General features: G+C 35.6%; 1 protein-coding gene across 6 annotated transcripts; it reads left to right on the top strand.

Moving 5' to 3' along the window:
* Nucleotides 1–1,542: 1,542 nt before the first annotated feature.
* LOC149131872 (uncharacterized) lies at nucleotides 1,543–12,614 on the top strand. Of its 6 annotated transcripts, none has more exons than XM_089337739.1 (5): nucleotides 1,543–1,767; nucleotides 5,668–6,433; nucleotides 9,407–9,574; nucleotides 11,054–11,232; nucleotides 12,264–12,614. In XM_089337739.1, the coding sequence occupies exons 2-5, from the start codon at nucleotides 5,686–5,688 to the stop codon at nucleotides 12,447–12,449; spliced, it is 1,281 nt and encodes a 426-aa protein (XP_089193865.1). In that variant the 5' UTR covers nucleotides 1,543–1,767; nucleotides 5,668–5,685; the 3' UTR covers nucleotides 12,450–12,614. The 6 variants fall into 6 exon arrangements, with proteins under 6 accessions (XP_089193865.1, XP_089193869.1, XP_089193866.1 ...); XM_089337743.1 differs by lacking the exon at nucleotides 1,543–1,767 and adding an exon at nucleotides 2,665–3,818 and having other exon boundaries at nucleotides 9,443–9,574; XM_089337740.1 differs by lacking the exon at nucleotides 1,543–1,767 and adding an exon at nucleotides 2,670–3,792.
* Nucleotides 12,615–13,251: the final 637 nt, after the last annotated feature.

Consider the following 13,251-nt stretch of genomic DNA (forward strand, 5'->3'; position numbering starts at 1 on the left):
ATACGTGTTTAGGGTTAGGGTTAGGGTTAGGATCGACCACTCACGACTAGCTAGCGCGGACGCGCGACTGCGCGTTCGGGTCCGCGCTGCTTTACTAGTACCCAGAGACCGGCTAACAGACCAGACTTAACTGACAGAGAATTTAATATGAAGCTTAAGAATCGCTTTTGGCGAACATTTTGGGAGAGATTACTGGGTACATGTAGACTACAGAGTTTCAAAGGTGTGGACACTGTTATATGTTATTCATATTAAAAAAAGAATATAAGTTAGATCCAGAACATAACGATAAGTTTGTTTACTTCCAGCTTCCAACTCCACAAACAAACGATTCTATTTCAACATGTCATCAAAAGCATGCTACATTGTCCACGTGGGAGAGAGAAACTCAATGCAACATGTATGGTTGATGGAAAATCTAAAAAAAAAATCATTTCCTTAAATATTTTCAGGGAAATACATTACGCAGTTATAACGGTAGCACCATATTCCCCACTTCTTTTTAATCAAATAGGGAGGTCATTGTAATGTAGAGTTATGTAGGTCTGTAAAATCAGTTAAAATATTAGCAAATAAATAAATGTCGTGATCGGGTAACAGTCAATTCATGCGTGTTTGGTGCGCGTACCTTTCTCGGAAAACAATTATTTCTCTTTCATTTGACTGGGAAACTTTCCGGCAAATGATGATCTTTGCTGAGAGTACGACGACACCGACCGCCACCACCATTATCCCAACTACTATCATCACCATAACCACTACACTACCACACTACCATCATGACCGCTATCACCACCATATCGTTATCATTATCATTCGCGCACGCTAGAGTGTGTTTCCCCGGAATGTATTTTCAGTTTCCTAGAAAACAGTTCTTTTGCTTTCATTTTACCTACCGAGTTTCTGGGAAATGGCGTAATAATTTTACTTTCTGCTTCAAGAAATAGAAGAGGAGCAAACGACCTAGAGCACAACGAAGGCGACGATACTGACTGCTGCAGCAACAAAATTCACGCCATATTTTACTTGTCAGATACTTTCACTTTCTCTCTGTATTTATAAGACTCCATCAACAAGTTAAACAAGGTTCTAATAAATTATTTTGTGGGGTCTTTTCAGTCATTTTGGATCATATTTATTTTTTCCTTTACATATATTCTTTTAGATTAGAAACATTGTAAATAGGATTGCTTTTAGGAATACGTCTTCTAAAAACCGTCAATTAAGTGAAACGAGAAATGGTATTTGTACTATGTGAGAGAAGTCCTGCTAAAATTTAAAACCGAAACTGTCGGCCCCACTGACTAGTTTACCTAGTGCTAATTGCATAAACTAATTGTATTCATCAAATGCATTAGACATAATTTCTGTAAGTTTTTATAGTCTAGTTTATAAATTCTACAATATCAGATATTTATCAGTTTTATTTCACTGCCGGTTATTGCCAAATGTTAATGGTCATTTATTTATCTCGTGGAATTTCTTTTCAATGAATTTGTTGTTGACTTGTATATGCATTTACCTATTCGTTTCGCTTGGTCAGCATACCCAAGTCTACTTTTGTATTTTCCCACATTGTTTATTTTCATTTCTAGTCACGCAAACTTATCCGATCCTCGAATTATATACCCCGTCCTCATTGATCATTGCACAACATAAACAGAAAATCTGTGGTATAATCTTGAACGTTATTATTTCTTTATCGACATGAAATTGGCGAATACAATACAAAAGTCTTCCCAATTTTAACCTACAAAAATACTAACGGTAAATATTCAAATTATTCAAAAATATTCAAAAAAATGTTGCTCGTCAAATCAAAGATCCTAATTCTTTCTACTAGGCTTGAAATTTTAAGGGAGGGAACCAGTCGATTATATCAGCAAGTACTCGTATTTAATCTCAGAGTTGTCAATGATTTTACAACTGGTTGTTAATTTCCGTAAAACAATTGTATTTGCCCGCACACACTCATTGACTTTCATGTTCATAACTTGAATAGCGAAACACTCGCACAATGAATGATAGTGTATATGAAAGATAATGGGTGTGTGTATGTGTGAGTGAATACAAATACATAAAGTTGAACAGGCTCGCACATACACATACGTACACCCATTACCTTTCATATACACGTACATCAAATAGGCATAACTACGCACGTTCACCCGTTATCTTTCATATACTTACATACATTGTGCAAGCGTGTGTTTTGCTATTCAAGTCAATGGAAACAAAAATAAATGGTGGAGATGGAGTATATGTAATCTGGGTATACCCCCACTTTTAAATTTTTTTTTTTTTTTTTTTACGGAATCCTATGTTTCAGACCATGGAGAATCCGATTCTGGAAAATTTTTTTCCAAAATCTCAATTTCAAAATTTCGATCCCCCCCCCGCCGGTTTTTATATAGATCCACAGGGTAAACCTAACCCTAACTCAAACCCTAACCCTAACCCTGACCCTAACCCTAACCCTAACACTAGTTTTTTGAGATTTGGCTGTTATTTCTAGCATGTAAATAGCCTGCTTGGGGGGGGGGGGGGAATTGAAATTTTTCAAAAATTTTTTTTTCAGAATCGGAATCTCCATAGCCTAAAACGTGGGATTCCGTAAAAAAAAAATTAATAAACAAGGGGGGGGGGGGAAAGGTTCAGATTACATATAGTCCATCTCTACCGGGATTTATTTGTTGCAAAGAATTTTTTCGAGAGGGTGGAGAGAAGAGTTTAGGAAAATTCACACGCCCCGACTTTTTCCCCCACCTCATATCTTTCTATGAAAGTTTAAACAAACACCTTTCAAACAGCATAGATTACGATTATGAAAAAAATTGTGAGGAAGAGTTTTCTGAGGGGATAAAGAAAGGAGTATCGGAAAAACGAAGTTTTAGATCAAACTCCAGAATTTTAAATTATAAACAGAAACAACCGCGAGCGGGGAGTAAAAACAAAAATCATGCATTAAAAAATATTTTTTGTAGCATAAATGTGTTTTGGGGGAGAAAAATACTGGGCACTGTCATGGTATTAGCTGTCAGAAGTGAAAGTAGAAAAATCTGACAAGGAACGTTACTGCTGGTTTGAGTTGATTCTTTGGCTACTGACAGCTAATACCATGACTGGCCTGAGCGAGCTGTCCGTCTCTCTCTCTCTATCTATCTATCACTCGAAAGTTATTGGAACAAATTTGACACCTATATCCATGCGTTTGAAAACACACAGAGTATAAGGGTACTACTAAAGCAGAGTGGTCCCGAACGCGCAGTCGCGCGTCCGCGCTAGCTAGTCGTGAGTGGTCGATCCTATTATTTTTAAACTTCAAACTTCATTTGTTTTCTATTTTGATAAATTCTCTCTGTTGAAAATTATATTTTTATATTTTAAATAATTTGCAATTTCAGAAAATATATTTTTATATTAAATTTGCGTTTTCTAATTTGATAAATTCTACGGACACAAACAGAGGTGAACGAGTGATAGATAGATAGATAGAGAGAGAGAGAGAGAGATAGTGAGACAGACAGATAGCTCCGGCTAGTCAGTAGCCAAAGAATCAACTCAAACCAGCAGTAACGTTCCTTGTCAGTTCTACTTTCAATTCTGACAGCTAATACATGAGAGGGTGAGAAAGAAACGAGGTGGATTGTCTTGGAATGTGCTAGAAACAACAGACAAATCTCCTTTAAATCACACAATTCTTCCTCTGAAAATATTTAGGTTTTTTTTTTTACTGAAAAGGGCCCTCCTAATCACAATTAAAACTTCAACACGTGTTATCTCCAGTTTCGGGTGCGTGTAGCATAACTTGTCTTCGAGTAAGAAGTTTTTTTGTTTTATTTTTTAATTTAAATCGACTGTCTTTCGTGTTAAATACATTATAGCTACTGCGTTTCGATTAATGCAACCAATGAATGAGTCATAAATATTTAGAAAACTATATAAGGCAAAAATTCGAAAGATCGCCACTATATAATTACATAAAAATATGTCGCAGCATTATACAAAACTTTTAACATAAATTGCTACTAGTTTGCTTGGTTCCCTGGCCATCCAATTATATTTTTAACGGCCAAGTCCTTTGGCCGACGAAGACTGTATGTATTTGGAGTTTTGTAAATGACTGCCAATTTTTCTTTAAAAGCAAAAAGTGGGGTGGGAGCATAATTTAAATTTCAGTTTGAAAGGTGAAATTAGTAGAGAAAGACACCATATTTTAAATTTTTTATTTTACTATTTGAAATGATTCGGTGTAAAACTACACTTTTATCTTAACCGAAAGGCCGATATGAAACTGAAAGACTTCTGTTTATTTGTTACTATCTACTCCCGTTATTTCCAGTTACGCAATTTGTAGCTTGTTTCAAGGTGCTATACTTTTTAAGAGTTTATTTATGTTTCAGTAACGGCTATAATTGAAAGTAACATACAATTAATTAGTCTTTTAGATTGTCGTTAATTACTTTTTGTTGCCACATGATAAAATAAGGAATGCAGATTGTAATGTACTAACTATATTCATTTTTCAGGCCACGATAAATCGTGTTAAAAACTCATGGAAAGAAAGTTTGTTTGATACCAATAATATTCCTGCTACAACGCCTTAACATCGCCAGCGGCATTCCTGCGAGCCATAGCGAAATTAGGCAGTTGCTTCCCTAAGTTGCGTTAAGCCATGTGGTGTCCGGCCACTTGTTGAATTGATGTTTTTTCTTTCCTGTTTCTTCGCTCCTGTTTGTGTTTTTTTGTTGTTGTTTTTTTTCAGTGGTGGACAAAGCGGTTGTGAATTTGTGTTCTATACACAGGAAGTCATACGATTATAAAACAAACCAAAAGAATTTCTGATTTAAGGACGATTTAGCTGTTATTTTTAGTACATCTCTCGACTACCCAATATTCTCGTTTCGTTTTCACTCTGACGTATTGATGTTTTTGAATGTCTTTCTCCCCCATAAAAAAAAAAATGGTAATTTTTCAGATTAACACCCGCACGATCTTCACTAGGGTGTTAGGGTTTGGGTTAGGGAATTCCGTCCGTAACCCTAACCATAACCCTGACCCTAAAACCCCAACTGTAACACCCTAGTGAAGATCGTGCTGGTGTTAATCTGAAAAATTACCAAAAATATTTCGGACTGTCATTTTAAACTGATTAAAAAATAAAATTCGAAAGAGTGGAATTTTAGGATGTGGTAGGATTTAAAAAATTAAATTTTTGTTTTTTTCATAATCGTATGAAATCCTATGTGTAGAAAACAAATTCGCAAATTGTCTGAAAATTCCCAAGAAATTTTTTAAAGTTATGACTAGCGTGCTTAAACCAGAATGCCGGCCAAATCTTAATTTTCATGGAATATTTACAACAAAATATAACTGAAAAATATTCTCGATTGGATTTATGTGGCGTGATAAATTTGGTCATGATTTCTCAACAAGCTGGTGACCATTGGGCTTGGTAACTGTGTACAAGTAGAAAATCTCTTCCTTTATAATTCTTTATTACTACTGAGGATCAGGTTAAAACAAGATATGGTTTGGCATTCCTTGTAAATACAGCTTGTTGTTTTGTCCCTATTACCTTAATTAACACATTCTCTTTAATTTCTGAAAAAGGAAATGCCAGAAAATTAATTGTAAGATAATTTATTAATTCCTTTAATTTTTCAGGTTTTCTCTTAAGTAAAGATGGCTTTAATTAAAAAGACATGCCAGAATTGTGGCCAAGTGAAGTTTTCACTTCATCAATGTTTTCAGTGCAAAATTGTCTCCTATTGTTCCAAAAATTGTGAAAGAATGCACAAAAAAGAACACAGCAAAGTATGTTTTGCTGCTCAAAATATTCCAAATAAGTATTTGAAAGAAAGTTGCATTGATGAAACAGAAAAATTTTGCCAAACATGTTTTAGAACTAATGTTGCTTTACAGAGATGCTCTAGATGCAAAACAATTTACTACTGCTCAAAGCTGTGCCAGAAAATTCATTGGGTAACACATCAGAGCAATTGTAAAGCTTCAAATGCAAACTGTGATGAGAAGACTGGTTGTGAATATAGCAGTGGCGAAAGCTATCAAAATGAAAATTGTGTTGATGAGGCTGAAGGGAATGGTGATAAGCCTGCTAAGAAGAAGAAGAAGGCAAAGAAAAAGAAAAAAAAGAAGAATGACAATGGCAGCAATATAGTAAAAGATGATGCCAGGAGTAAGAAAGATACCGATGTCAGAAATGAGATTGATAAGGACAGTGACAAAGATACAGCAAAGAACAGCAGTGGAAATGTGAATTGCAAAGGAGAAGCTGGTGGTGTAGACAGTGGGAAGGATGCTAGCAAGAAGGGGAAGGATGCTAGCAAGAAGGGGAACAGCAAAGCTGATACTAAGACTGAAACAGAAAACAATGGAAACCGGGATGCAGGAACAAGTGTAAAAGACAATGGTTGGTGTCTTTTTAGAATTCTTTTCAATAAGTATTTTAATGTTTTTTATTAAAAAAAATAGGCATAGCTGTGTGGTTAAGAACCTGTGATTTCAGGTTCAATCTCACTATGCAACATTAAATGCCAAAGTTCCAGGCCAACCAATTCCTTGTGAGTGAATCTGGTAGATGGAAACTGGAAATCTGTTGTGTATATTTATGTTTGTGTATCTTTGTGCCTGTGTTTGTCCCCTCCACTGCTTAACAGTTGGTGTTGGTTTGTTTCATGTCCTAGTAACTTAGTGGTTTGGCAAAAGAGATCAATAGAATAATAGACTTAAAATATACATACTGGGGTTGATCTATTTGACAAAAACTTTTCAAGGCAGTGCCCCAGCATGGCCACAGTCTAAGGATTGAGACAAGTAACAGATAAAATATAATTGAAGGTTTGCTAGTAAATGTTATTCTATGTTCATGGTTTTGGCATGGCCTAATAAGCTTTGAGTGACTGTGTGGTAAGTAGCTTGCTTACCAGCCACATGGTTCCAGGTTCATTCCCACTGTGTGGCACCTTGGGCAAGTGTCTTCTACTATAGCCTCGGGCCGACCAAAGCCTTGTGAGTGGATTTGGTAGACGGAAACTGAAAGCCTGTCGTATGTATGTATATATATATATGTATGTGTGTGTCTATGTTTGTGTGTCTGTGTTTGTTCCCCCCAGCATCGCTTGACAACCGATGGTGGTGTGTTTATGTCCCCGTAACCTAGCGGTTTGGCAAAAGAGACCGATAGAATAAGTACTAGGATTACAAAGAATAAGTCCTGGGGTCGATTTGCTCGACTAAAAGGCGGTGCCCCAGCATGGCTGCAGTCAAATGACTGAAATAAGTAAAAGTGTAGTGGTTGGTTTTTCACTTGGATTTGCCATTTATTATGTTCAGTTCATTTCTACTTCATTGAGATAAATTTGCCTGCTTTTACCCATCATGAGTTACAAGTTTCCTGTGACATTACTTAAATCCTTTTGTTATCAAATTTTTATTGATATATAATGTCTTTGTTTCAGTTAATTTTGAAAAATTAACTGTAAAATAACTTTGTCATTATTAAATTGGTATTTGGAACATGGTGGAGACGCAATGGCCCAGTGGTTAGGGCAGCGGACTGGCGGTCATAGGATCGTGGTTTCGATTCCCAGACCGGGCATTGTGAGTGTTTATTGAGCGAAAACACCTAAAGCTCCAAAAAGGCTCCGGCACTATAATGCACTATTTGGGGACCAGTATGCCAAAGAATAGACCCACCATTTCCTCTGTCATAAAAGGCAACTAAAATAGGTTGAGGTAGGATTTGCACTCTGACCTCATAAACCCTTTTGTGGCAAAGACTACTCACACAGACCCATGGCTTGGAGGGTTGTTGCCCAAGCAGTGTAAAGGTGTCGTCTACCAGAAGTGGTAGGGAATCACCAACAAATGGTGGATGCAGTAACATTCCCCTATTACAGTACATTCCCCCTTACTACTACTGCTGCTATAGAATATTTTTAGACAATTTCAATTATAAAGTCATAGCTTCTTCAACTTAAATTACTTTGTGTTACTGAATTTAATTACTACTTCTTTTAAAAGCTTGAAAATATATATATATGAGAGAGAGGTCTGTCTGTCTGTCTGTCTTAACCCCTAGAACTCATGAAGCTGGAGCTAAACCTGGCTCCTGTGGCATATAATTCACTGAGATTACAAAAATCTGCCCCTACTCCCTGAATAGTGTGCCGGTTTGTCACAGGGTTAACTTCCCAGCTATTGCTGGTACTCATTTACACCTGAGTAGACTGAAGCAATGAGAAATAAAGTGTTTTGCTCAAGAACACATTGCAGTACTTGGTCCAAGAGTTAAAAACCACAATCTTACAATTACAAATGCAACAGTCTAATCACTGGGCAACACAGCTTCACTTGAGTGTTTATAATTACAGGGCTAATTGATTAGCAGAACATAGCACAAATGTCTGGTGGTAACTGTTGAATATCTTTGTGTTCTGACTTCAAATCCCAACTAGGTCAAAAGTATCTTTACTGTTGATAAAAGGTGGTAGGGTCCATCTGTTCTCTATCATTCTTTCTGAATCAGCTAGGTTGTGCTCATTTCTCCCAGAAGTAAAAGGTATGTGACTAAAGGCTAGCAGCCTTTTCTGATTTAGCATACCACAACACAAACCAGAGAATGTAGAGGGTGGGGAAACAAGGATAAACCAGGGATTATTCAGGTTTTCAAAGCACTTAGGTACACTGAAAGTGCAAGACTCAATCCTAAACAGGACACCATTCTGTTGAAGGGTTGACCTTCACTCTGATTTCCTTTGGCACCAGTGGTACTCACTTTCAGCTGAACATACTGGAACAATTTGAAATAAAATGCCTTGCTCAAGGACACAAAACTCCAATTAGGTTGAGATTTGAACCCACAACCTAACACTTGTGAGCCTAACATTCTAACCATGAAGTTACATGTGTTCATTTAAAAACTATCAAAACGTGACAGTTAGGTGTGACTATTTCAATACCAGTGATTTGGCATGGCAGGCTGGACACTGAACTTGTTTTGGTGACATTACATTTTGGCACTAGAAGCAAACACACACACACACACATCCATGCTTGCACAGAAATGTACATAATCAGATAAACAGAATGAGAAAGAGATTAAAATTTATTAATTGCCTCCTCTCCTCACATGCATAAAAAGTACTCTGCTCACACACATAAACAAAGAGAGAACAGGTGAAACACCTGATGTCAAATAAGTCACTGTTGATTTACTGATGCCAGGTAGGCTGTGCGAAATATGTAGCTACACTTCATTTTCTATGTAAATATTTTGACTTCGTTTTCCTGTTTATAAATCAACTTTTTTAGTTTTTTAAATACAATTTATATGTTGATATATTTCTTTTATTTACATGTATTTAATAATTTGATTATGAAGTTGGAATATGTGACAGCTGTGGTAATTTTAATGCAGATTTAAAGAGATGTAGCCAATGCAAAAATGCAAAATATTGCTCAAAATCTTGTCAAAAATCTGCATGGCCTCTTCACAAGAAATTATGTAAATCTTCTAGCAACGCAAATACTGAATCTTCAAGAATTATAGGTAAGTTTTAAATAAATGTTGGCATAAGCATATTTACATATATATATATATAAAACTCTGCTGTGTGGCTAGAAAGCTTGTTTTGCAACCACAGCTTCTCGGTTCAGTCCCACTGTGTGGCAGTTTGGGCAAATGTCTTCTAGTGCTTTAGACTTCCCATTTCCTTGTGAGTGAATTTGCTAAATGGAAACTGTTTGTAACAGAGTCCAGTATCTTTCTACTCCAATACTCGAGTTGATTTTCCTTTTCTTTCATTAACATAAAAGGTCATATTTATTTAAAATAATATTTTCTGATTAGGCATAAGACTAATATTTTGTAAAAAAATAAGTATACTTGAATAGATTTAAGTACATACTGATATATATTTTATTCATCTTGGTGAAAAATGGGAGCCAAGATAATTTCAGCAGGATTTCAAATTAGAACAGGACTTACTTAATAAAGGAGTACAAAACATCTATTCTTGTTGTTAGCTGCCTCTCTCATCTTTGCATTGTTCATTTTATGTCCATTTGTCTATGCTGGCATAAATTAGACAGGTTCTTATTTGAGGCAGCACTTTTACGGTGGGATGCTCTTCCTGTCACTACAAATAAGAAATATGTTTCTTCATTCCACATTTCCACGTGTGTTCAGCTACTGAATGTAATGTTTCACTGGGAATGAAAAGATAACACTTTAGTTTTAAACCCTCATTTGGTCTGATATAAGTATTAAAAATGATATCCTTTGTGTGCGCAAACGCACACTCACAAATATATATATGTATATATATATATATATATATATATATATATATATATATATATATATATATATATATATATATATATATATATATATCAATTAGAAAATGGAGGATAATATGCTGAACCCAACGACTTGCAGACAGTGTATCCCGTTGAATTCATTAACTTAATTCATAACTAAAGTGACAAAAAAAAAACCCCCACAAAGTACAGGTGTTTATGACAAACCATGTTATATTGACAATCAGGTTTACAAATAAAAGTACATAAGGAATTAGAGAATGAACAAAAACTTAATCTTACAGCTGTTTCGGCCTAGCTTTGGCATGCCCCATTCTATCTGAATAGTTCCTGCCGGAGTAATTATCGGATGAAATGCTGAAATGGGGGTACATGCATGATTCGCTAGGCCTCTTCAGAGATTCACAAAGAATTCCATACAAATATAATAGCAAGCTTCTGACATTTTCTGTCCACCCTTTTCACTTGCAAAGCATTAATCAGCCTGAGTTAATAGTAGAAGACACTTGTCCTTTATGATATGCAGTGCGATAGAACCCAAGACCACTTGATTGCAAAGCAAACACCTTAACCACACAGCCACACCTGCCCCTCTCTATTTAAATGCTGAATCTGAATGAAAATGGCTTATGTCTAGTTATTTTACTTGTAGTATAATTTATTTTTTCTTTCTGTATATAATTTCAATTTCTAAACTTTATTTCAGGTAATTTCCGGAGAGCTCTATTCAAAGCAGAAAAGAATTTTCCCCACCATAATATAATTACAAAATTTTATGAGGTTTCAGCAGAATATCAGTTTTATAATTTCAAAGAAAATACAGTTCTTGTTGCTTTCATTATAAGCCCAGGATTCCATCTGTTCAGGCCAAGTTATTACGTCCAGGTAAGTATATTTCAATTACTTAAGGTATCTCTGTCCCTCTCTTTGTTTCTTTCCTTTGTCATTCTCCATTCATTTTTACTCTAAATATGTTTATGTATGCAAGCGGATGTCACTGTTGAGAGAGGGTTACTTTACGCAAACATGCAGTTCTCAGTTTCATTCTGCTTATGGATGTTGGCAACCAGCGATGGATTAAATGATTTTCTTTCTTCTAATGATTTGGCATTACTGGATGATGTAATTGCCGACATAACAACTACTTCATAGTATACTTGTATATGTTAGTGAAACACAATAAAAGATACATAAAACCAAACCAAAAACTTCTTTTTATAAAGGAAGTAATTAGTTCTGATGCCTGTAGGTATGCCACATGAAGAGAAAAAGATGTCTGAATGTAGTTACATACTCTTTTACTTGTTTCAGTCATTTGACTGCGGCCATGCTGGAGCACCACCTTTAGTCGAGCAAATCGACCGCAGGACTTATTCTTTGGATGCCTAGTACTTATTCTATCAGTCTCTTTTGCCGAACCGCTATGTTACGGGGACGTAAACACACTAGCATCGGTTGTCAAGCGATGTTGGGGGGACAAACACAGACACACACATACATATATATACATATATACGACGGGCTTCTTTCAGTTTCCATCTACCAAATCCACTCACAAGGCTTTGGTCGGCCCGAGGCTATAGTAGAAGACACTTGCCCAAGGTGCCACGCAATGGGACTGAACCCGGAACCATGTGGTTGGTAAGCAAGCTACTCACCACACAGCCACTCCTACATGTATATTTTCATATAATAATGATTTCAAATTTTGATACAAGGCCAGTTATTTTGAAGGGAGGGGCAAGTCAGTTAAAACTTATTTTATTGATCCTGAAAAGATAAAAGCAATGTTAGCCTTGGCAGAATTTGAACTCAGAAAGAGATGGATTTTGCCCAACGTGCTGAAGATTTTGCCTGCTCTTACTCAATTTTCACTAAATAATAAACTTTTCTCTCTCTTTCTTTTTTTTTTTCAGGATACTGATGGTTGCAATTATATTATGATATTTTATCATGAAGAATCAGATCCTTATCCATATTTTTCCTGGGACCAACTGAAAGTTGGGAAGTATATTTGTATCTTGGAACCTGAGATTCATTATTTTCTTGATGGACAAGTTGGTTTTAGAATTAACTCCACTGAGGAAGTTAGGGTTTTATAAAATATTGCGTGGGGAGACAATTTGTTCAACTAAACTTCTTGAGGTGGTGCTTCTGTAAGGTAGCAGTTCAATGACAAAAGCAAGTGAAAGATAAAAAAATAAATAAATAAAAGAGAAACATTTTGTTTTTGTAAATAAAATTAACATGGTTTTAAGGAGAATTAAGTACTATTCATTTAGCTGTTTTATATTTTGAAGTGTTCTGTGTTTTATATTTTGAAGTATTTGAATAAACTATATATATATATGTTGTTGTACTTGGGGATGGTCATATTGCCAGTTTAGCCAATAAAAACACACGCACTGTATATTTGGTGTTGCAAAACAAATATGTATATATATATATATATATATATATATATATATAGATGATGATGATGATGATATATATATATATATATATATATATATACAGTTTATTCAAATAAACACATGAAATTACTGGACAACAAGAGGACGTGCACAAGGAATATATTAGCTTGATGCTCAGTGAAAAGAGAGTTTGATGTTTTGAGCATAGCTGTTTGTTGGAGAAAGGGAGAAGTCCAAAGAAAGAAAAGAAATCGCCAACAGCACGTGTGTAGTTATATATGGTGTCTTTTATGTGCCACCCGCACAAGAGCCAGTCCAGGGGCACTAAGGTGAGTAAATATAATCTAATGTGGTGATAACTGATAATCATCATCAATGTTATGTCCACCATTGCCTTTCCATGGAAAATAACTGTATCTCAGCACCAATCAAAATCCTGTGAGAGAATTTGGCTGATGGAAACTGTAAGAAGCTATTGCATGTGTGTGAT

This window comes from Octopus bimaculoides, chromosome 19 (assembly GCF_046866305.1).
Source record: "Octopus bimaculoides isolate indiv1 chromosome 19, ASM4686630v1, whole genome shotgun sequence".
NCBI classification, from domain to species: domain Eukaryota; kingdom Metazoa; phylum Mollusca; class Cephalopoda; order Octopoda; family Octopodidae; genus Octopus; species Octopus bimaculoides.